This window comes from Anabas testudineus, chromosome 5 (genome assembly GCF_900324465.2).
Source record: "Anabas testudineus chromosome 5, fAnaTes1.2, whole genome shotgun sequence".
NCBI lineage: Eukaryota > Metazoa > Chordata > Actinopteri > Anabantiformes > Anabantidae > Anabas > Anabas testudineus.
Genome location: NC_046614.1, coordinates 2920627 through 2946329, shown reverse-complemented (window position 1 = coordinate 2946329; position 25703 = coordinate 2920627). Strand labels below are relative to the sequence as shown.

The following is a 25703-nucleotide window of genomic DNA, read 5'->3' as shown; positions in this document are numbered from 1 at the left end:
TCTGCATGAATTAAATTGTCTGGTTTCAAAACCTGAATGTTTTGCCAAATATTTACAGTTTTGTTATTGAAAAAGTTCATGAAGTCCTCACTACTACACAATGTTGTTGTGGAGATATCTGCAGTGGTCTTATTTCTAGTTAATTTGGCTACTGTATTAAATAAAAATCTAGGGTTATTTTTGTTATTTTCTATAAGAGTGGAGAGATACAGTGATCTAGCTGCACTGAATGTAGCTATGTCCAGGAGGACTGGCTTCATTTAAAGCTACATACTCGTCCTGTTTAATCCAGGTTTGTGTAAAAGTATATCAAACTCCTGATCTGTGATAGTTTCATTAACAGTAAGAGCTTTAGATGTAAGAGATCTAATATTTAATAGTCCTAACTTCAAGTCAGAGGTGCAGGCTGCACAATCCGTGTGCTCTGAATTTATGGTCTCTATGTTAATTATATTACTAAAACACACTTTCTGGGTTCTTCCAAAGTATATTGTAGGTAAACATTTATATTTCTTGGTTGTTAGTTATTGGGTAATTAATATTAAATGTGATTGTCATCTCATTTTGGATATAAGGTGAATTAGTTGAAATAATGTTGATGTGATAAAATAGTTTAACATTGAGGACATACTGCCCTTATCCTATGTATTACTAGATCACACTAGCTGCAGCCCTAGTCTGTCAAAATGCTCATACACAAAGAGAAGTCCGCAGTGACAAGCTGGGGCTTTGCTTCCCCCACCCTCAAGGTCTTTAAATAGACCTGTTTGGTCTCTGACCTGCAGCTGCCTATGTATGTCTACCATGGTTTGGCCCACATGCACCTTTAAAGGCTAGTGCCAACGCTGATATTTTTAGCCTAAAGCTGCTGATAGACAAGGTTTTATGCTGAGTTTAAATGTAGGATCTTAAAGCATCTTACCATGTTAAGTAGCCAGTGTTCTGCTCTGAAAGCCTGAGAAGTCATTCATTTATTTACAAGAATATTGTCATTAAATGTGACTAAAGGTGATGATGTGAGGGTACTCTTACATCATCAGAACAGTTACCACAGTGAGACCTCAAATAGTAATAGAGATTAACTGTACATCTAATTTAATTATTAAATAATTATTGTGCCTTATGACTGCAGGTATTTATGACTTAAGTTTCTGGTGTAGTCTAATCTCTCTCTTTATGGTTAGCTGCTTGCCCTTTCTTTCTTTGCTTTTGCCTGCCCCTAAACTATTCTACTCCTCCTTCTTTACTTGCTCTCACTTCCTCCCGTCAGTGATTTTTACCCAGGGCATCTGCCCTTACCTCCTGGCTTTAACTACAACTATTCTTGTTTATATAATTATTTACACATAGACCTTTTGGATCTACAAATTTTCCAATCTCTCATTTTTCACAATGGCTGACAAAAGTCAAACGCTAATTAAGAAAAAAGAGAGAAAAGACAAGGAAGCAGCTGAACTGACCAAAGATGTCAAGGAAATGAAGAATGAAAGAGAGAAAACAGGGAATGATGGAGAGGTCTCATCAGCAGCTGCTGGAGTGAATAATGGGGCAGTAGCCAACAGTCAAGATGGAGATTTTCAGGTTGAGCCAGTGGAGATCCCTCCATTCGAAATCATCACAGGGTAGGTCAAGATCACATCAGTGTAGTTCATGGTTTAATTGACTTGAAACAGCTCAGGTGGATCATTGGATTCATTGTTAGCTCTGTTACATTGGTGATTCTATGTCTTGTTCACTGATTACAGCAGTGAGCGGTGACAGGATACACTACTCCTATATCCTTATATTGAATTAAACTGGCTGTCTGGTATTTAGCAGTGCTGATCAGATAGAACTCTACCGTAAGTAGACATATGAATGAGGTTTTCATTCATATGTCTACTTACGGTAGAGTTCTATCTGATCAGCACTGCTAAATACCAGACAGCCAGCCATGTGGGCTAGTCTCTATTTTGGTTTAGCATCTTATTACAACTGAATAAGCATTTATTTTAACTTCTTTGACAAAAAAACAAAGCACACTTTACCATCCGCTAATACCATGATTAGTCCCCTCTGTCCTTATTGTAGACATGTCTCAACCATGCAATTGGTGGAAAACCCACTGTCCTCTGTTTTATAACGGATGTGGTTGAGAGGGAAACATTACAAGCTGCATTATACATCCAGCAAAACATCAAACCACAATGGAAAGTATTTAGACACTTTTTGCAATTTTTTTTTATTTTAAAATAGAAAAAAAAATTTTTTTGCAATATTGTTTGTAGTTTTTGAGCTAGGTGTATATTGACATAATGATAGCATCAAATTATTATAATTATTGTTTTGCAAATTAACATAACACATTCTTCACATTTTTCCTAGCACATCTTGTCAAACTCCATCAAAGTGGATGGGGAGTGTCTGTGAACATTTTCAGGTCTGTCCACAGATGTTTTATAAGGTTTACTATAAGTCTATAGTGTTGTTTTGTCCATTTGCTTTTAGATCACTGTCATATCTACATCTTGTCTCAGTTCTGATCAATCTCCCTGTCCCTGCACAGCCTCGATCACTGACACACCCTGTCCACTGTATCTTTGCCTCTCTGTGACACAAGCTAAACACTTAGTTGGTAGCTCATCATGTCTCAGTCTAAATTGTTAGAAATACAAAAAGGAGTGGGAATCAAGGGTTAGACATGGAGCTAGCAATCCAGACCCACATAATAGTCTATTAATTATATGTTAAATAAAACCCAGTCAGTCTCACTTAGTGCAACAGATCTGGCTGTGATTCCAATAATTTCTGTATCTTGTTCTATTCACTCAGCAGTTCCTCCTAGTTCCTCTCAGTATTCACTGTACCATCTGTTGCTGAAAAAATTCAAATCATTCAAACAGGTGGCTGTGACTCAATAGGTAAAGCAGTTGTCTGCCAATCATAGGATTGGTGGTTTGATTCTCGGCTACGAGTTCTCACATGCCAAAGTGTCCTTGGGCAAGACATTGACCCCGGTGAGTCAGATTATCTGCATTCTCTGCCATCGGTGTGTGAGTGTGTGTGTGCTTGTGTGTGTTAATGGGTGGATGAGATTCAGCGCAAAGCGCTTTGAGTACCAGTTAGGTGGAAAAGCGTTATATAAGTGCAGGCCATTTACCATTTATCAACTTGCCAATTAGACCCTCTTACCCTCTGTTGTTAAAACAGTTGCTGTTTCTCCTATACTTGTCCAGTAACCTTCAATCTCCAATTCCTTTCTAAGATAACAAAAAAAAGCTTTATGCATCTTACCTGTAATAAACTGTATGAGCAATTCTAGTATAGTTTCTGCCAACTCCATTGCACTGAAAAACCTCACCTTATTCAAAATATGAGTGATCTTCTCCTGACAAGCGATTCTGGCCTGTTGTCCATAGTCATTCTGATAGATCTGAGTGTGGCCTTTGACAGCATTGAACACAAAACAGAAACAGTTTTAGAATATCTATTGACAATTGCTCTCTCTCCACCCCCTAAGGTTGGGAGTCTGGGTTTCCTTGACAGCACACTCTCCTGTAATTCACGGTCATCTTACTTCCATCTTTGCTGCATCAAAAGATAAGATAAGATAAGATAAGATAAGATAAGATAAGATAAGATAAGATAAGATAAGATAAGATAAGATAAGATAAACCTTTAAAGTGGGGAAATTTCAATGTTACAGCAGCAGAAAATGTGCATTGTACGGCAACAATCTAAAATGAAAAAAAAATAAAAAATAAATAAGAAAAATAAGAATAAAAATATATCACATCTACACAGTCATACAAACAATTGCACCATGGGTTATTTGAAAACAGTTTTTAAAGTGACTAATAATGAAAATGGTTCACTGGGAGCAGCTCTGATTATAAAGTCTGACAGCAGCAGGGAGAAAAGACCTTTGATATCGTGGAGTTATTCTCCAGCACGGATTGCTTGGCTACCATCCTCCTTTCTCCTACCTCCTGCACTGAATCCAGGGGCATCCCCAAAACCGAGCTGACTTTCCTGACCAGCTTCTCCAGTCTTTTTTTGTCTTCTGTCTCCAAAAGAGTGCAGGGAGTTTTAGTCTTCTCAGCAGAAAGAGTCTGCTCTGTCCTTTCTTGTATAGTACATCAGTGTTGTGTGACCAGTTTATTGTTCAGGTTACCACCCAAGTATTTGTAAGAGTCCACTTTCTCAATGTCCATTCCCTGGATGTTTACCAGTGGAAGAGTGGCGTTTGAGCGCCTGCTGAAGTCCACCACCAGCTCCTTAGTTTTCCCCAAGTTGATCTGGAGGTTGCTCCGCTGGTACCAGTCTACAAAGTTCTGGTTCAGTTCCCTGTATTCTCTGTCATTGTGATCTGTGATCAGGCTGACAATGGCAGAGTCGTTAGAGAACTTCTGCAGGTGACAGGATGCTGAGCTGAACATGAAGTCCGCCTATGTCCCCCTCTTCACACTTCTAACCACTGCCATATTGGTACACAGGCCTCTCACCCCTTCTGTTTGGCCTGGCCCCAAAAAATCATCTACAAACTCCAACTGTACAACTTGTACAGAATTCAGCAGTTTGCATTCTCACACGAGCAACAACCTTTCACATTACACCCGTTCTGCAGCAACTCTGTTGCCTTCCCATTATTATTACATATTGTATTCAATACAAAATACTGTTTCACATTTTTAAGGGGATTCACACTTAGGCCTCTGCTACCTTGCTGACCACCTTCATATCACCATACCCGATCCTCATCTATCTGCCTCACTGTCCCCTGTGCTTGCCTTACTAGTACTATACATTCAGCTGCTCTGCCCCTGGACTATAGAATTACCTCCCCTGTGACCTTCATAATATCAATTCACTCACACTTTAAATTCAGCTCAAAACCTCTGCTCAGCCTTTCATACTCTCTATGAGTGGTAAGCCTGACAGATAACCCTACTAATTACACATACAGAAATCCTGTGAGAAGTTTTCCAGTCAGGACATAGAGCACTGGTAAATTTACTAATGATCTTGGAGTTATCTTTCACCAGTATGTCTCCTTAACATCATACATAAAAAATCTCTATAACTGTCTTCTTTCACCTGAGGAATATTGATAAATTCAAAGTGCTGCAGCCAGAGGTCTGACTGGAATTAGCAATAGAAATCATATTTCTCTTACAGTAGTGTTTTTCCATTGACTCCCTGTCAAATCCAGAATAGAATTTAAAATAATCCTCCTAACATATGAGAACTTCATAATCAAGCTCCATCATATATTAAAGACATTATAGTTCCATATTTTCGCAGCAGAATACTTCACTCTCAGTTTGCAGGTCTACTTGTTGCACCAAGAGTTTCCAGATGTAGTACGAGAGGCAGAGCTATTAAGCTCCTCGCCCGTGGAACCAACTCCCAAATAAGGTTTAGAAGGCAGATTTAAGCGCATTTAAGACTAGACTTAAAACTTTACTTTTTTATAAGGCTTATAGTTAGAGATGGATCAGGTGACTCTGAGCCATCTGTTAGCAATGCTGCTATAGATAAGTCTGCTAGGGGAATTCCCTTGATACACTGATCTCCACTCCTTGAGATGACTTTTGTTGTTAATGAATTTTGATTGTCACTGTACAGATAAAAAGGTGGCCATAAATAAAATGTATTATTATTCTTATTCTATATTATTGTTATAATTATATTGTTTAAGATAAACAAATTCTTGAGGTGCCTGAGTGCTGAGAAAGAAAAACATGGTGGTTCAGTCATGTTTGAATGCACAAGTGTTTACATTTACATTTACATTTAGACACTTTTATCCAAAGCGTCTTACAAGTGAGGAACAACTTACAAGTCAGGAAGTGTTCATACGCAAAGAGTTCAAAGAGTTTTTTACCCCAATAACTGGACTTTTTACTGTCCCCTAAATATGAAGCATTTGACTGGTAAATCGAGAAACTATACTAGTGTAATGGGTAATTACACACAACCTTATCAGAGCTAAATATTTTATAGTGATTGTTACAATAGATTTGGGTAAGCACATTATACATTTAAAGGGGTTGTAGATCTAGTTAAGGAATGGTTTGCCCTCCAGAGTCAACAAAAATCATGACAAGTGAGCCAACAAGGTAAGTTTTTGAGTTGAACCTCTAGTATTATTGGATTAGTTGAAGTATTACTTAATTTGATTTTGTTGTTCTTTTGTTGCCTGCTGTTCTTTTCTCACTCCTTTCTCAAGTGGAATTGTTAGGTTTTCTATATACAGTAATATATTGTCAGGCCTTAAACCATACACTGTAAATTGCCTTGAGATAATAATGATGATGTTTAAAAGTTATTTTCTGACTCAACAGAAGGAGAAAGAGAGTTGAATCCTATTCTGGGTTAACTGGGCCACACCAAAATCAGTCTCTAATTATAATGTAATGTGGAATTCCAGTCTGCCAAGCATATGGTGTAAAATTAGCTCAGCCTGCTACCATGCTTCCCACACCCTGACAGACTAAATTTTGACCCGACACCCATCCTATCCTACTTTACATTTGTTTGACCCACCCAGTAAACACACAGGTCCAGAAGATCCTGCCATGTAGGGCTTTATTGCCCTTCACATGGACAAAGTTTATATAGAAGAAGAAAGCCTTTAATCATTATATGTCACATTTACATGTTACAATGAAATTGGTCCTCTGCATTTAACCCATCCCCCTGGGGGGAGCAGGGGGCAGCTACATACAGCACTCGGGCAGCTAGTGTGGAGTGTCTTGCTTCTGTATCTAAGGCCAATGATCTACCCATTGAGCCACCATGAGCTCCCCAATCCAGCATATTGCAGGTACAGTATAATAAACAGCTAAAGGAAGTTCTTGTTTGAGGTTAAGTGAAAATAATTTTTATCTGCTCCCAAAGGTTGAATCTGTTTTTCAACCATTACTCTTTGTTTAATGGCTGTGTTCAATAAATACATAAAAAAACATTATTATTGGTGCTTAGAAATATTGTGTTTGATGATATTTGTGAGACCTTGAGTAAGCCTTTTAACAAAAGAAACCTCCAGCTCAACCAGACTTAGGGTGGATGGTTATCTGCCTCGATGGATTGGGATTGCGTGGAGACAGAAAACAGCAGGCAAACAAAGAACAAACAAGAAGCAGCAAAAACACTGGGCAGGTTGGCAGGGCCAGTAACTGTAGTAAATGATACTTCGATTCCATTTTACTATAGTGCTTTTACATCTTTTATATACAGAGTTTGTATTTTGTCTTGGAAATTAAACGTGTGTTTTTACCTCAGTGCATTTTGACCTCAGTGCATTTTGATGTTTCAATCATAATGAATTTGAATTTGCAAGGCAATAATAATCTAAGCATAGTACAGTTACTGGACCCTAATACACTTAATATACACTACCAATCACTTACCAAAACAGTACACTACTGTTAAAATAGACTTGAAGCATATCTGTGTTATTACCAATGCACATAAAGTATATGAATACATTTTGAGATTATTATAAATTCATTTAAAATATGAACTTCTCGATGAATATCAATATACTAATGTATACTAAATATTATTAAATAATAAATATATAGAAAAGGTATATTTCAGGATGCTTTTTTTTTTTTTTGTCTTTTACTATACTCTGATTAATTTATTTTGGATATTTCAAGAATACTTTCATTCACTGAAAAAAGGCCCTTTAGTCTAATGCTTTCACAATAATAGCATGCTTACAAAAAGTGACCAAATGAGGAAACAAAACCTGTAACCCTAAAAAAGACATAAATGAAAGTCAGAAATTCTTCGTTTTCAATCAAAACCTCTATTATTAATAAAACAACATATTTTTTTATCTTAACATATTGCTTTACCTAAAGTTACAAAACAATTACACTGATACATTTAGCAAATCCTAAATACTCACCAAATTTGAAGGACATTCATGCAGAATGTAGTTAACACTACTAATTAAACTCTATAGGAACACCTGAAGATTCAATCAATAACAGCAGTGTGACGTAGCCCCTTAGCTGACGTGCAGTAGGCAGCCCTTGGGCATTAGTTTATACCTGAAAATCAAAGTGATCAGGTGATAGATGGACTGAAACATAATGTTCCAGTTGTGTTATATTCAATTTAGGTCAGGCAACCATGAAGGCCAGTCAATGTTATAAACTCATTCCCTAGGACCAGCCTGCATACTCTTGTCACGTGTCTTGTCAAGTAATGCCACGCACTGTTGTGCACCAGGAGGAACCCAGGACACACTGCACCAACATAGGGTGACTAACGATGACTAATGGCACTCAGGATGAGGGACAGTATGGTGTATAATCTGTGAGTTTATATGTTGTCCACATGCCTGCATCGGTTTTCTCTGGGTACTCTGGCTTTCTCCCACAGTTAAAAAAAACTGCAGTTAGGTTAAGTTAATTGGTGACTCTAAATTGCCCATAAGTGTAAATGCATGTGAATGTTTATATCCATATTTCAGCCCTGTGATTGACTGGTGACTTGCCGAATTTGTACCCTGCTTCTCGCCCTATGACAGCTGGGAGTAGCTACAGCACCCCCAGGAAAAGCAGTTAGGATAATGAACAGATGCATAATAACAACCATAAGAGGGCAGCATAACACAACGAGGGCAGCATTGATGGAAATGTCACTTTTGCCTAATATCACTTTGGCTTGATGGCTATAATGCAAACAAAATTTAGCAGAACACAAGGCTCCTATTAGGTTTAGCTTCAATATAGCTTCACTGGGTAGCTTTCTTCCCAGAATAGTGTCAATGACCTGAAAGAAAAAACATTCTGACACAACTGTTCTAATAGATTTATGTACATGAAGCTGACAAACAGCTAGAGATTGAATTTTGCTAGCCTGAATATCAGAAAGAGGACATGGGCAGGTCTTCACTGAGTTAAAGAAGAGAGCAGAGAATGAGGAAAAACTTTTTCATTTTTGCTGTTTTTAACAGGGACCGGATTGATCCTTTGGTCTTTAAGTTCCAATTTAAGAATGTGGAATACTCCTCGGGCCGCAACAAGACCTTCCTGTGCTACCTGGTGGATAAAGGGAACACGGTTGATGGGCTGCTCAGGGGCTATCTGGAGGATGAGCATACTGGACCTCATGCTGAGGAGGCCTTCTACACTCAGTGTCTGCCGCACTACGACCCTGCAATCAAATACACAGTAACCTGGTATATAGTTCTCTTAAAGTGTCGGGGGGGTGTCACAGATCCAAAAAGAACACACACACAAGCTGTCCTTCACAGCCACCTCATCTGTTGCTTGTTTGTCTTAATGCTATATCTCCATCAGTCACTTTCTAGATAGTCTGTTCAGTTTTATACCTTGCAGCTTCCCAGAATTCTGTTTGTTTTTAGTTTTGGTCCCCAACTTTGCCTTTCTGCTAATTTCCAGTGTTTGCTCATGGATATGTGCTGAATTTAGCCTTGATGTTTAACAACGGTTGTACCCACTAACAAACTGTACTTAAGAATTAGGCAAAGGGAGCTTTAGTTGGACTCATGTGACCTGGATGAGCTGACAGAGACACAGAGTGTCAAATCACCAAATAATAAACAAGATAGTCAACATTCTTCAAGTCAAGATTCTTAAGTGAAGTAAAGTTTGGTACTGTAAATTCAAATGTTATTAAAAAAAAAAAGGAGGGGTTTGGGGAAAAAAATATTAAATGATCAATTTCAACACCGTATGTCAGAACAGTCAGTGGGTAAAACAGCCGGTGGGTTTAATCATCAGGAAAGCTAAACAAAAATATTAGGAACAATGTGGAGCTCCAGTAGCTGTGTAATAGAAAATCTGTCACATGGTCAGCAAGGTGCTGACTCAAAGCCTCTGAGAAGCATTGCAAAGTATATTGCTGGAAATGCCTCTTATTTGTAACTGATTACCTTGGTGATTCAGCAACACTAAGTTTAAAAACTTGAGTTGGCTAAAAGGCAACAGCATGACACCAAAACCTGCCTAGGTACTTACAAACATTAATGCTTTTGAGAACTTTTGGGGAAACCTAAATGGATATACAATGCAACAAACAGATGGACAGGGAAACGGCGCCCCACAATGACAAGGGTAAGAAATTGTCATGCTTTTGGGTAAACAGGAATTTTAATTTAGGGAGGCACGCTGTTGTAGTGTTTATTTGTATGAGGTGACAATGCTCTGGTCAAGGCAGATGTCCACCCACCCTAAGCTTAGTTATGCTCGAGGTTCCTTCTGTTAAAGCAAGTTTTTCCTCTCCATCAGCACTAGCTAACTAAAGGGGGGTTTATTGGGTTTTCTGTATAATTGTATGTAGTGGAATATGTTTTCCTTAGAAGTCTAATGTTAATATTTACAGTAAGGTCTCAACATTACTGTGTAAATTGACTTGAAATTATTTCTATATAAAAAACACTGAATTGAAATTGAATTTAATTGAATTCTTATTTGATTTTGGCTACACATATGGCTACAAGCCATATGTGTCTTTAAAGACGGATCAGTTTGGGTTTTTAAGTACTGTACACAGTAGTACTGGATTGTCTAAGGAAAGCTGGTTGGAGACCACTTGTCTTCTCAGTGCAATACGTGTACATCATTGTCCTGAAATGGGTGCCCTTTGTCTAAGACAATTGGTTTGAGAGAGGGGTGCATGAGTGAATAAATACTCATTCAACAGAGGTGGAGGCCTTTGGCAATAATTGTCTCAATTTATCACTGCCTTTTCATTCATTCAAAAAAAAAATCAGCCCCAATTTATTATATTATTATTTATATTATTTTTTTGTTATTATACTTTTATTATTTTTTTATGTAATTATTTTCTTGCACCAAGAAAAGCACCTAATTTTGTTGTACATGCCACATGACGATATACTGTAGATTTTTTTAAGGGGTTAGGAGTGGTTGTTACAGGTGTGACTACTAGATCTACTCAAACTTCCCATCTATTATTTGACCTAACAAGACTATTCAGGGCTGGTGTAAAATAAAACCAACCTAGAGAATATATTTGTGGTACTCCCCATGATTAGTATACTGACCTTTCCTTTGGCGTGCTACTTTAGCAGCATGTTTGTAGAGAAATAAATAAAATTAAAAGTCTTGCATACAATGCAGAGATTTGTAAAAAATCATTTTCTCTTCTTTGTGCCACTTTTTCATAGGTATGTGTCTTCCAGTCCCTGTTCTGCCTGTGCAGCAAAGATAGCTGAAATGCTGAAGGCCAGGAAAAACCTCAAGTTAAGCATCTTTGCTGCTCGGTTGTTTGAGTGGGAGGAAGCAGAGGTCCAGGCTGGGTTGAGGGCCCTGCATGCTTCTGGCTGTAAGCTGAGGGTGATGAAACCTCTGGACTTCACCTACACCTGGGACACATTTGTGGAGAATGAGGAACAACCTCTGAACTTGTGGGAGGACTGCAAAGAAAACTATGAGTATTACCATGAGAAACTGGCAAACATTCTACAATGACAACAGTAAGTGTTTTAGAAAATATATGGTTTAGCCTAAAGCTTTATCTCATACCAGCTGCCACTGTCAATCAAAGCCAGTTGACACAGAACTTACAGGAGAGGGGCAGATGGAAGCAAAAACCAGACAGTAGGCTGAAAATGTCAGCAGACAGGAAACAGACCCCACAGTATGCCACTGGGAGTGGCTTGAAGCAACAGGTAGGCCAGGAAATAGGAATGTGGAAGAACAGCAGACAGCATGTGGTAAAATGTGTATGTGAGAGAGGAAAATAGGAGACTCAAGATAAATTAATGTGGGGCATGGTGACAAACCAAACCAATGAGCAAGGAAACCAGCCATGAATAATGGCATGTGCTTGGAGAGTTAAGAGTAATATCATCTAACAATATTCCCCCTAATGTCAGTTCTTTTATAGACATATTCACCTAGATCAGACAATGTTTAGCCTTACTCAATGAAGTGTATGCCAATATGCAAGTATTTTGTGATCACCTGAGTTCACGGTTTTTTTTATTGATTATTAGTTAACCACATTTGGTTTTTTTTACAACCACTCATGTATGTCATCCCAAGTGTTACAACATCTTAAAGAATGAAGAATATAGAAAAGTGGTCAAGCAATACTAGCTCAGTCTTTACTTGTCTTGAGAAAGGAAGGTTACTCTCCGTGACATATAACAAAAAATAAACTTGAAGTGTTAATTGAGAAATAGATGCCAGACTGCTCCTGCATTGGTGCATAGGAAGCTCTAGATGTGGGCAGGTATAATTAGTGAAAGAAAGATGATGGCCAACAAAGAAGAAATCACATGAAAATAGGGCAAAGTTTTAATCTGGTTAATTTATCAAGTGTAATTATCATATTATAGTTGAAAATGCAACTGACAGCAAAAGAAGATGTTACCTCTTTGTTCTTTTAAATTATCTAAGCAACTGGAACTATGCAAATTGCTTTGCATGTCTGAATGGAACAAGTCATCTTGTCCTACCAACCCAAAATACAAACTGTTTTCAACCTGGTTACGTTTTCAAAGTGAATGACCACAATCCATCATAGTATCACAATCTGGTGGTTTTAATGATGTGTTGGACAGGTATTAGCATGAGAAAGTAACAAAGCAGCTTGCCGCACGTGTGACTGTGGATCTGCAGTATGTTCAGAGTACCCATGCTGACCTAGCATTAAAACCCCCAAATGATCGACTAACAAGGCTACAGGAAAAAAATCGGATTGAAGCTCTTGCTGTAATGGGTTGGGTACAGATTCCAATTTGAGGAAAGTGCGGTCTGGTACCGACCCCATCCCCAGTTCTGATGTACAGTGTCTATAATAAGTATTCACCCATTTGGATGTTTCATCCTTTTATTGACATTATAAATCAATCATGGTCAATAAAAGTTGTCAAAACTTGACAAAAACATTTCATTTCAACAACTCATTAATGTCAAAGTGAAAACAGGTTTCTACAAAGTAATGTCAATTAAATTAAAATATGTAAGGTAATATTAGTGTTTACATTAATATTCACCCCCTTCAGGTTTAGTAGATGCACCTTTGGATGCAATCACAGCATGGAGTCTTTGTGGATAGGTCTCAATTAGGCTTGCACATCTGGACACTGGAATTGTACGCCATTCTTCTTTGCAAAACTGCTCAAACTCTGTCAGGTTGCGTGGGGACAGGGTGTGAACAGCCCTTTTTCAAGTCTATCCACAAATTCTCTTTTGGATTGAGGTCTGGGCTTTGCCTTGGCCTCTCCAGAACATTCACCTTGTTGTCCCTAAACCATTTCTGTGTAGCTTTTGCTTTATGCTTCAAGTCATTGTCTTGCTGGAAAAAAACTATCTGAAAAAAAAATCTTCTCCAAAGCCGTAGTTGTCTTGACGACTGAATAAGATTGTCCTCCAGGATTACACCCCCTAACAGAGAAAGGCAGAAGGAAGGCAGCTGAAAGGTAGCGTGGAACTGACACAAAACTGGCTGAGATCTAGTTGTAAACTGTCTGAAAGAAGCAATTCTGAGCTGCTGAAGCTGTAATGCAGACAGTTCCTGGAAGATTTACATTTACATTTACATTTAGTCATTTAGCAGACGCTTTTATCCAAAGCGACTTACAAGTGAGCAAGCAAACAAAATCTAAGTCAAGGAGAAACAACATCAAAACAAAGTGCTATCGAAAAAGTGTTTCTGTTTCAAGAGATGTTAGAAAGAAAGGGTAGAATTTTTTCTTGGAAGATGCGGAAGAGTTCTGTTGAGATGACAGAATTTATATCATTGACTGGCCCCCATGCACACCTGACATAAATCCAATAAAACGCCACTGGGACATTATGAATTTGGGCCATCTAACGCCACCATTTTGCACATTAGACTGTCCAGGAACTTAGTGATGCCCTGGTCCAGACCAGGGGTGATACCACAGGATACCATCCATTGTTTTATTATTAGCATGCATTGACATTGTCAGGCATGTAGACAAGCACGCAGGGGCCAATCTAACTACTAAAAACCATTATGAGTTGCTACAATGAAATTTCAGCAAAATGGACCAACCTGTTGCAAATTTTTTTACTTAGATTTTCAGATTGTCTTTGAATTCAGCCCTCTGTACTGTAGGTTGATCATTTTTGTTTACATTTACATTTAGTCATTTAGCAGACACATTTTTCCAAAGCAACTTACAAAGTAGAAGGCAAAGGCAAGGTAAGTTTAAGGAGGTCTTGCCTAAGGACCCCTACTGGAGGTAGGCCACAACCAGGATTTTTAACAAGTCCCTTGCTACTTCCATGATTCCCAAGTGTTCATCATCTGAGTGCCAAAAAACAGTAAACCCTTGTTAATAGTTATGAAAGTCTTTAAGATACAGTGTGGTCGTGAGCTAGTTCCTCTCCAACACAATTACACTGAGTGTAGAAACTCCACAAGGCTGTGTCCTGAGGCCTATTCTCTACTGTCTCTAAAACATATGACTGTGTGTCCTCTCACAGCTCCACTTCTAATGTCAAATTTGCTGATGATACTGTGGTTTTGGTCCTCTTAACCAACAACAATGAAACCACAAACTTGGATGAGTAAGACAGACTTCATGTCATCATGGTACTAGAATAACTATCTCTCTCTGAACGTGAGCAAAATCAAACTCACTGTGGACTTCAGGAAGAGACAGCAGCAGATGTAAACCCCTCTTATTATCAACGAGACCGCCGTGGAGAGGGTAGGCAGATTTTTAAGTATCTGAGAATGAACATGTCCGAGGACCTGTCTTCGTCTGACCACATTCACATCCAAGCCCAGGTGAATAAACCCAATCAAAGGCTGTACCATCTGTATCAGCTGAGGAAATTCAGGGTTTCACCAGCAATCCTGAAAAGTTTCAATTATAAGTTTTAGAAAGTATATTAACTCCGTCATGACTGCAAAGCACTGCAGGGGGCTGTACGCCTACCTGAGCACATCTTAGGGTATAGTCTACTTGCAGGACATCTACCTCAAATGCTGCATCAGGGTCCTAAACTCCTATCTGCCTATTGAGTCTCTTAACTCAATATGCAGATACATTTTATTTAGATAAATGACATTGTACACAGCACTTTCATGTTTTTATTGCTGCTAGGTAACAACCAACAATATTGTACCTGCTTCTTTGCACACCACGCTCTTGTTCTTACACACTCCTGTTCATATGTATATTTATATTTATTGTGTTTACAGTTATATTTGTGTACTTCTTAGACTTCTCATCTTTTTTTCCTTACTATCTTAACCATTTTGCTTTTTCTTTAAATCCTTGTTTATTTTTTATTAATAATAATTTTTGCATATTTAGTGTCTATGGAGCAAACCTGATTCACATTTCACTGTTAGTTATATTTCCCCTATAACTGTGTATGTGAAAAATCTCTTGAAAAATATGGCATCCTTTTATGCCTTCCAGCTGGTTTTATTTTTCTTTATTGATATCTAATGTGTTCCTTTAATGTTTTTGAGCAGTGTGTATATGTGCAAGGTGCCCATTTCATAGTCAATAATGCACCCCTACATCCATCAGAGAGGCTTTTGAACTGAGTGTTGATAACAAGCTGGAAGTTCTCACCATTTCTAAGAAAGAATGTCAAATTTAAGTATAACCACAGAGCATTTTTTTCTACTCGGCCACAGACCATTTTTGATATGCTTTGGCCCAGAGAAGATGGTGACATTTCTGGATCATAATGATATATGGCCTTTACTTTGCATGATATAGCTTTAACTTGCATTTTTGGAATGCACACAAACTGTGTTCACAGATAGTGAAATTTTAAGTATTCCTGAGCCCATGCAGTGATTTCACAGAAACCCGCCTGTTTCTCATGCAGTGCCATCTCAGGGCCTCAAGATTACAGGCCTATATTATTGTATTACAGCCTTGATTTCTCCAGAATCACAGAAGCTTCCGGTGATGTTATGTGCTGTACACAATAATACAGTGCACCCATGTATTCACAGTGCTTAACTTCTTCCACATTTGCAGCCTTAATCCAAATTGGATTAAATTCATAATTTTCACATTAAAAAAAATACCCCATAACGTCAAAGTGAAATGTTTGCAAATTATTAAAAATAAAAAATGATTCACAGTCTTGGCTATGACACTCAAAGTTGAGCTCTGGTGCATCTTGTTTCCACTGATTTTCCTTCAAATGTTCCGAAAACTTCATTGAAGTCCACTTGTGGGAAATTCAGTTCATTGGACATGATTTGAAAAGGCATATACCTATCTATATAAAAGACAAAAGACACACAAACCAAGCCACTAAATTTAAGGCAGGATTGTACTGAGACACAGATCTAGGGAAGGGGACAAAAGTTTTCCAAAATACACCTGAAGAACTCTCAGACTAAGATTAACTGGTCTGATGAAACAAAGATTGGACTCTTTGGCCTGAATGCCAAGCGTTGTGTCTGGATGAAACCAGGCTCCTCTTAGCACCTAGCCAATATCATCCCTAGCATGAAGCATGGTGGTGGCAGCATCATGCTATGGGGATGTTTTTCAGCAGCAGAAACTGGGAGACTACTCAGGACTGAGGGAAGAATGAATGTCGTAATACAGAGACATACAACCTTGATGAAAACCTGTTCTAGGCTAGTGTGATGGTTCATCTTCAAACAGGACAATAACCCTAAGCACAAAGCCAAGATAACACAGGAGTGGCTACGTGAACTCTGTGAATGTACTTGAGTGGTCCAGCCAGAGCCCAGACTTGAACCTGATTGAACATCTGAAGAAACCTGACAATGGCTGTGCATTACAATACTTATGTAAATGTGATTTTTTTTTTATTTGTAACAAATTTGCAAAGATTTAAAACTTCTTTGACATTATGGGGAATTTTTGTAGAATTTTCAGGAAAATAATGAATTTAATCCAGGAATAAGGCTTCAATATAGCAAAATGAGGAAAAGGTTAAGCACTGTAAATACTATCTGGATGCACCGTTTAAAGTATTATTAACAATATAATAAAATAATATAATATAATAAGATTTGCTGTTTTATATTTTTGTTGTGAATAAAATATGAATTTATGAGATTTGCTAATTTGCTAATTGCATTCTGCTTTAATGTAGACTTTACACAGCCTCCCAGCTTTTTTTGGAATTAAGTATATAATATACACTGCCCTCCTAAAGTACTGGAAAAGCAAGGCCAGTTTCTTTATTTTTGCTGTAGATTAAAAACATTTGGGTTTGACATTAAAAGATTAATATGAGACAAAAGATCAACAATTCAGCTTTAATTTAAGATGTTTACGTCTGGATCTGATAAACCAAGATAGCACAAAGATAGCACCTTATAGCACCTGTGTGAGCAAAAGTATTGAAAAATGTGACTGACAGGTGTGTTCTGTTGCTCAGGTAGGTCTTCTTACACATATGTGTGACCATATGTGTTACATGACTATGTATGACCAGGTCCTAATCTGCAACAGCCCACTGATTTTATTCATACCATACCAAAATAAACAAACTGATCAGTAATAATAGCTCTGTGCTAGGGTCTTCACTTGAACCCTTGGAGCAGGTTGTGGAGAGGAGGATGCTAAGTGCTGAACATCATGTAGAGAAGCACACATTCTCTCCACAGCCTGCTGGTTAAAGAGTGAAGCGGCTTTTGTCATAAACTTCTTCAGCTTCACTGTGGTAAGGAAAGATAAAGGTGAGAGAGCTAAACAATGCTCCACCATGCTTCCCTTTTTGGTTAACAGTGGTTTGAGAGAGACAGAGTTTGTTTGCATGTTCTCCAAGATGGTTATTTGCCATGATTAAATGGCTCATGCTCATAGGTGTGAATGTGAACATGTGGCTGTCTGGTTTGTCTTGTCTGGCTGTGGTCCTATGATAGATTTGTGATTTGTCCAGGGTGTACACCGCCAATGTCAGCCACAACCCCCTAGGATAAAACAATATTGTGCGCTGCCTGTAAATGCTTTTGTTTGTTTGAACCCAAATGTGTCTGTTCTGTCCTCAGAGAGAAACTGTGTTTGCTGCATGTTAGCTTTTCTCTTAAAAATATTCCTCAATGAAAACAGACAACTCTTTAACCTTGTGCTGGGCTAATGCAAGATAGCCATTTACAGAGGAAATAAATAATTGTCTGGAACTGGAGTCTTGGCAAATTGACTACTGTATTGCTAGGTTTAGATGTTTTATTCCTCATCCAAGACAACATTATTTGGAATCTTCATCTGAATGCTAAATAATTCTTTGTGCTAGAATGTAGAATCAGTGCTGATTAGAATGATAAAAGTAGACATGAATGATCTAGACTGAATTTCTTCATTGTCTTACAAAACCATAGTATGCTCCATAGTAAGGCAAGCTCTTCTAATTTTCTCTTTCTCTTCTCTTTCTTCTTTCTGTTGACACAGGGATCCTGTGTGCCCCCAGTCATCATTTCTTTAAGATGGGTCATATTGAGATTATCGATCATTAGTAAAACATATTCCTTGTTCACGGACTGAATAGTTGTGTGTGCATTCAAATCAAAGTTAGCAATGCATATCACCAAATAAATTTGGATTGTTCCTGTACTTAGTGCCAAATGTCTACTGATACGGACTAAAGCTTGGGCTTTCTGGGCAACTGTGCTCTGACAACTACTTTCTACAAAACAAATGTTTAAGCTTTATTTCATTTATTTTAGCTTTATGTCATCCAACTATTTTGCATTGCATTGTAAGCCTGGACCCACATCAATTGTGGTGTATATTAGAATACCCCTGACTTGAAGTTGACAGTGATATGCCAGAACATCTCCTGTAAACTGGAGCGGATGTTGCTGTTCCACTACTTGTGCCCTACATTCTGTGTAGACACATTACTGGGTCTGAGACTAAAAGATTATTTTTTGGGATGACATGATTTGTTCAGAGCTGATAACTGTATTTGTATTTTCCCCCTTGCTACTTTCTGCTGTATTCTTTAAGTAATAAAGATTGTCATAGTCTGTGGCTGTTTTTGTCTATCCACACACAGCATCAGATGTTTCACCAGTCTTAAAATGGCAATTTAAAATAATAATCACAGCTCCATGTTTCAGTGTTTTTACAGATGGAAAGAATAATGGAAAAACATTTACCAGACAGGAAAGAGAGAAAGGAAAAAGAGAAAGGAAAAGACTGGACTATTGTAATTCCTTATTAATGGGATGTCCCAATAACTCATTAAAGAGCCTCCAGTCAATCCAAAATGCTGCAGCCAGAGTTCTGACTGGAATTAGCAAGAGAGATCATATTTCTCCAACGTGAGCTTCTCTCCATTGGCTCCCTGTTAAATCCAGAATTGAATTTAAAATTATTCTCCTCACTTATAAATCCCTTATCTTAAAGTCCTCATAGGTCCATATCTTCCAAGCAGAACTCTCTGTTCTCAGACTGCAGGTTTACTTGTGGTTCCTAGAGTTTCCAAATGTAGATTGGGAGGCAGAGCCTTTAGCTACCAAGCCTCTCTCCTGTGGAACCAGCTCCCAGTTCAGGTTCGGGAGGCAGACACCCTCTCTACATTTAAGACTATACTTAAAACGTTCCTTTTTTATAAAGCTTATAGTTAGAGATGGATCAGGTGACTCTGAACCATCTCTTAGTTATGCTGATATGGCTTAGTCTGCTGGGGGACCTCTACTGATAAACTGAGCTCCTCTCCTCTCTCCTTTCTCCTGTATCAATGCAAATACCACCATTGCATGTCATTAACTTTGTGTCTTCTCTCTCCTGTAGTTGTGTTTCCTCCTCTCTGTCTCCCTCTCTCTGTACTTTTCTGCAGGTATCCTCGGCCTGGAGCTGTACATCTCCAAAATCCAGTTCATCTGCCCAATGTTCTTGATGCTTGTTGTTGTCTTTATTGCCTGCTGTTCTTTTCTCTCTTCTCTTTCCACTCACCCCAACCGGTCGAGGCAGATGGCCGCCCACTATGAGCCTGGTTCTGCTGGAGGTTTTTTCCTCTAAAGGGAGTTTTTCCTCTCCACTGTTGCCTAAAGCTTGCTCAAATGGGATTGTTGGGTTTTCTCTATAATTTTTTATATAAATATTTTCTGTAAGGTTTTAAACCTTACACTGTAAGGTGCCTTGAGATAACTTCTGTTGTAAATTGGCGCTATACAAATAAAATTGAATTGAATTGAATTGAAAGACGAAGGTCTTTTACTTTGATATTTAAATAGAAAAAGCATTTCCTGCTGAAAATCCACTGTGAATGCTGTAATGCTGAATTCTTTCCCTAAGATTTGCTGAAAGTTTCTAAAACATCTAAAACACTGCTGCAATTAGCTGAGGAGAAATAGGAATCTAATAACAGAGCTGAACGTATGCAGAAGAAGCTGAAGCAGTTGAACCTCAAATTAAAGAAAGGTTAAAACAACTTTAACCTGATCATTAGATTGAGCTGTGTGTTGTTTAAGCATCAAAATGTAAAAATTATTATTATTAATCCCAGAGGGAAATTGTTTTGCCACATTACAGTTGTTCTCAACACAGACAGAAAGAAAGGGAACCACAACCAGGAAAGATCCAACACCAACATAAATACACATAACCAATAACATTAATACAGAAAAACTCAATATATATACAGAATATGTAAAATATGTAAAATAGATGAATGAAAATGGGTCAATATTTATAGCCTATTGTGGCAGCAAGTATACGCTGGAGTATACGATCATTTCCAATTATTAATGGAAATGATCACAAAATCACAGAAGTTGGAAAAAACCATAATCCTACCTAAAAAACATTATTTTCTGTGACAGAAGAATTGTGGTCACAGGAGAGCATTAAAAAATTGGTCCCCTCTGCATGTCAGCCAAAATCTCAGATGAAATTTAACCTTGGGGGCAATGGAAGAGCTGAGGATGCTGAGACTCCCAGCATCCCCACTAACCCCACTCACTAATTGTGGCTGTGCTGACTGTTTATTGAGAAAATTTTTATTAAAAAAAAATCTGCCTCTCCACCTTTACATGTGACATCACCCACTCTAGCTGCACCAACATTCCATCATTAAAATAAATGTTATTGCAAGTTTGCAACTCTAAAATTACATCACAAAGAAAAGTTGATAAGAAATAAAAGCTGACAAAAGAAAAAAGTCAAAACTGTCAAACTGAAAAAAGGTTCTCAAAGGTAAAACGTTGACCATAAGAAAAGGTTGACAAAAAATAGAACTAATGTATAGAGGTGAGGCCAAAAATACATACCAGACAAAAAGATGGAGAAAAAAGTGCAAGGAAGGTGAAAAGAAAATGAAGGACAGAAAAAGCAGTAAGAAAAGTGTTTAAAGATAAACGTAAAATGTAAAATATTAAAAGGAGTGTGAAATGAAAGAGACATAAGCCAGTGAAAGACAAGAAGGGAAACAGAATAACTAAGTAAAAGGAATTTTAACATTTTCTATGTTTGTTTTAAAATCTAGGATACTTCACACTATTATATACTATCATGTTGCTAACTGGTGCTAATATTTTGAATATTTAAGCCACTTTTAGATTTTAGGTATAAGTGCTTTTATTGCAATTAAGTATGTAAATAATTAATGTTTCATGCAATCAGAGGGTACAAAAGACGGAGTCAGACCACATCCAATTCCTTGCTTGTCCTGTGCAAACTTGGCCAATAAAGCTGATTCTGATTCTGATTCTGATTGTGAAAACAGTACTCTTATTGTTATTAAAAATACTTTTTTTTAAGTTGCAAGGTCATTAATATGAGCATATTAACATAAATACATCATCATTCACAGACCGGCAGTAACCTTGTGTTAGTAAATGTGGACTTAATTTGAAAATCTGTATTTCCTATCAAGACATGACAAAATGGTATACACTAAATGTGGTAAACACTCGGCCTCCTTTGAAGATATTCATACAATTCAGTTTAGCTACTTCAGCAACAACTAAGTGAATATTTCATGCTTTTATTTTCAAAGAATTTGGCAAAAGCAAGAATTATTTACTAAACTGCCAAATAATCTCATTAACTAATCATCATAATTAATCAGTCAGAAGCAGAATTCTCAACATTTAATTTAGCTATTTAAGCAAGTAAATTTAAATGATGCTTTTATTTTATTTTTGATTTGGGGGAAGTATGTCGGGATAATTACTAAACAATCTAATTGTCTTATTACCTTTTAACAATAAAATTCTCAATATATAATTTACATATAGAGATTTTGCATTTTTGTTTATGCTTTTTTGGGATTGAAGTATGTGTGGATAATTACAGTCAAACAGTCTCTTTTAAAGTAATGTGGCTTTCCGCACCCTGCACACCCTGCACTACAAAAATTCAATAAATAGGTGTGAGTTTTCATCAGTTAATCACACTGTCTCCCTTTTGCAGGTGTCGTCTCCCTTTCGCAGGTGGAGACAACTAGAATCTGCTGATTTTGACCTTGTCTATTGAAGACCTGATTGGCTACATTTATATGTAAGTACATAATCTATGACGTAGCTATTTCATTTCAGTATTGTGTTTTTCACACTTTTTCCAGCCAGAAGAGTTTAAGGTCACTCTTTTCAAGCGCGGTGGTGGTTTGTGGTGGAACCTGCTCTTAAAGTTATTTTCATTTTGCAGTGAAGGCACTCTGCTTTGCTGTTTCAAGTATCTTTAAACTGCAGCCAGATGCTGCTTCGCTTTTGGGTGTCACTCATAGTTTCAATATGCAACTACACGAGGCACGCACACACTGGAAGTAACAAATGCATGGACTTGTTTTTCAGCAACACTTGAGACAGGATTCTCCTAATTTTAATAATGTTTCTCAGGTGGAAAAAGGCAGTTCTAGATATTACTTTTATGTATGAAATAAAGGAGATATCCTGGTCAAAGATAACTCAGAGATTTCCCAAAGTATTACTTAAGGCCAATACTAAGTCACCCAGGAAGAACATGATTAGACATAGTGTCTCTGAGATTTTTAGGACCAAACATAATAACCTCTGTCTTGTCTGAATTTAGGAGAAGGAAATTGGAGGACATCCAGGCCTTTATGTCTTTTAAGCATGCTTGACTTTTGATTAATTGATTAGTTTCTTCTGGTTTCATATAGATAACTATAGCTGGGTATCATCTACATAGCAATGGAAATTTATAGTGTGTTTTCTAATAATCCCCTCCCCGAACTGCCACCTTACTGTTGTGGAGGGGTTTGTGTGTCCGAATGACCCTAGGAGCTATGTTGCCGGGGGCTTAAGCCCCTGGTAGGGTCTCCCAAGGCAAACAGCGAGCGCCTACGTGGGACCGCCTTCCCGTAGGCCCACCACCCACAGGAAGGACCATAGGGGGCCGGTGCAGTGTGGATTGGGTGGCAGCCATGTGGATGTGCCTCGACAACCCAATCCCTGGACAAGGAATCTGGCAATTGGGACATGGAATGTCACCTCACTGGGTGGAAAGGAGCCTGAACTTGTGTTGGAGGTTGAGCGGTACCGGCTAGAGATAGTTGGGCTCACTTCCACACACAGTCTGGGCTCTGGAACACAACTCCTAGAGAGAGGTTGGACTCTCTTCTACTCTGGAGTTGCCCATGGTCAGAGGCGGCGGGCAGGGGTGGGCTTGCTTATAGCCCCCCAGCTCAGCTGCCATGTGTTGGAGTTTTCCCCGGTGGACGAGAAAGTTGTTTCCCTGCGCCTTCGGGTAGGGGATAGGTCTCTCACTGTTGTTTGTGCCTACGGGCCAAACAGCAGTGTAGAGTACACGGCTTTCATTGGGTCTCTGGAAGGGGTACTGGAAGGTGCTCCGCCTGGGGACTCTGTCGTCCTACTGGGGGATTTCAACGCCCACGTGGGCAATGACAGTGATACTTGGAGGGGCGTGAATGGGAGGAACGGCCTCCTGGATCTGAACCCGAGTGGTGTTTTGTTATTGGACTTCTGTGCTAGTCACAGTTTGTCCATAACGAACACCATGTTCAGGCATAAGAGTGTCCATCAGTGCACGTGGCACCAGGACACCCTAGGTTGGAGGTCTATGATCGACTTTGTGGTTGTGTCATCTGACCTCCGACCACATGTCTTGGACACTCGGGTGAAGAGAGGGGCTGAGCTGTCAACTGATCACCATCTGGTGGTGAGTTGGATCCGGTGGCGGAGGAGGAAGCTGGATAGACTTGGCAGACCCAAACGTATTGTGAGGGTCAGTTGGGAACGTCTGGTGGAACCCTCTGTCAGAGAGGTCTTCAACTCTACAGTTTCAGCCAGGTCCTGAGGGAGCCTGGAGACATTGAGTCCGAGTGGACCATGTTTTCCACCTCCGTTGTCAATGCAGCTGTTCGGAGCTGTGGCCGTAGGGTCTCTGGTGCCTGTCGTGGCGGCAATCCCCAAACTCGATGGTGGTCACCGGAAGTAAGGGAAGCCGTCAAGCTGAAGAAGGAGTCTTATCAGGCCTGGTTTGCCTGTGGGACTCCTGACTGCTCCTCTGCATCGAGAGGGGCCGGTTGAGGTGGCTTGGGCATCTGTTTCGGATGCCTCCGGGACGCCTCGCAGGGGAGGTTTTCCGGACATGTCCCACCGGTCGGAGGCCCCGGGGAAGACCCAAGACATGTTCGAGGGACTATGTCTCTCGGCTGGCCTGGGAACGCCTCGGTGTTCCCCCGGAAGAGCTGGAGGAGGTGTCTAGGGAGAGGGAAGTCTGGGAATCTCTGCTTAAGCTGGTCCCCCTGCGACCCGGCCCCGGATAAGCAGTAGAAAATGGATGGATGGATGGATTTTCTAATAATATTGCCCAAAGGGGACATATATATATACAGTGAAAAGGAATCTGATCTGATCACAGAACCCTGCGGAACTCCGTAACCAACTTTTGTGTGCAAGACTCATCATTAACATCTAGAAACTGGAACCAATGTGATAGATACAATTTAAACTACTCTAGTGCTATTCCTTTAACCCCAATGACATGTTGCAGTCTGTGTAATAAAATGTTGTGATCTATAGTGTTGAATGCAGCACTAACAAGCTCTAACAAGACGAGTATAGAGAGTAGTCCAGTCTGATGCTAATAGAAGATCATTAGTGACCTTTACCAGTGCTGTTTCTGTACTATGATGTACTCTAAATCCTGACTGAAAATCTTCATGCAAGTTATTAGTTACATTGGTTTACACAATTGCTTTGAAACTACCTTTTCAAGAATTTTTGAGATAAAGGGCAGATTGGATATTGGTCTACAACTTCCTAAAATCCCTGAGGGTACATGCATCCTTAGAAGCATTAGCCCACAATCAACAAATGTTTCTTTTCACGTTTAGATACCCCCCTAAACATCATGTTGAGGTCCTGGATTTGAATTTCACCTCACCCATGAATGTTGGTACATTCCTTGTCCTTAAAGTGTGTTGCACTTGTCAGATAACAGCCATTATGTTTACCTGCTAAGACAGGGGTGTCAAACTCAATTGCCCAGGGGGCCAAAATCCAAAACACACTTTAGGTCGCGGGCCGCACAGGATAAACATTTATTGAGCACACTAAAACTTTTAAAACTTAACTTTTTTAACATAAACCTTAAATAACTATAATATTTTGCTCTCTACAGAAATATATCCTCTCTAAATTATATATTATATATTAAGTTAGAAATAAAGTAAACATTAAAAGAACAAACAGTCAAATTTCTTATGTCATTTTATATAAAAAATTAACTTAAATTTTAAATATCCCAAAAGATTTTGCTCTCCATAAAAATATATCCTGTCAAAATT

At 38.7% G+C, this 25703-nt stretch overlaps 1 protein-coding gene across 1 annotated transcript; it reads left to right on the top strand.

The window, feature by feature from the left end:
- The first annotated feature begins 1278 nt into the window (after positions 1-1278).
- apobec2a (apolipoprotein B mRNA editing enzyme, catalytic polypeptide-like 2a) lies at positions 1279-18895 on the top strand. Its single transcript, XM_026344656.1, has 4 exons — positions 1279-1622; positions 8957-9181; positions 11156-11464; positions 18374-18895. Exons 1-3 carry the CDS (start codon positions 1393-1395, stop codon positions 11457-11459), a joined length of 759 nt encoding a protein of 252 aa, XP_026200441.1. The 5' UTR covers positions 1279-1392; the 3' UTR covers positions 11460-11464; positions 18374-18895.
- The last annotated feature ends 6808 nt before the right edge of the window (positions 18896-25703 follow it).

What these genes read in the sequence shown, in the direction of transcription:
- apobec2a (XM_026344656.1), top strand. Translation starts at nt 1,393, where the DNA reads ATGGCTGACAAAAGTCAAACGCTAATTAAGAAAAAAGAGAGAAAAGAC. An exon ending in CCATTCGAAATCATCACAGG is followed by an intron (nt 1,623 to 8,956) that starts GTAGGTCAAGAT and finishes TGTTTTTAACAG; the next exon opens with GGACCGGATTGATCCTTTGG. An exon ending in ATCAAATACACAGTAACCTG is followed by an intron (nt 9,182 to 11,155) that starts GTATATAGTTCT and finishes ACTTTTTCATAG; the next exon opens with GTATGTGTCTTCCAGTCCCT.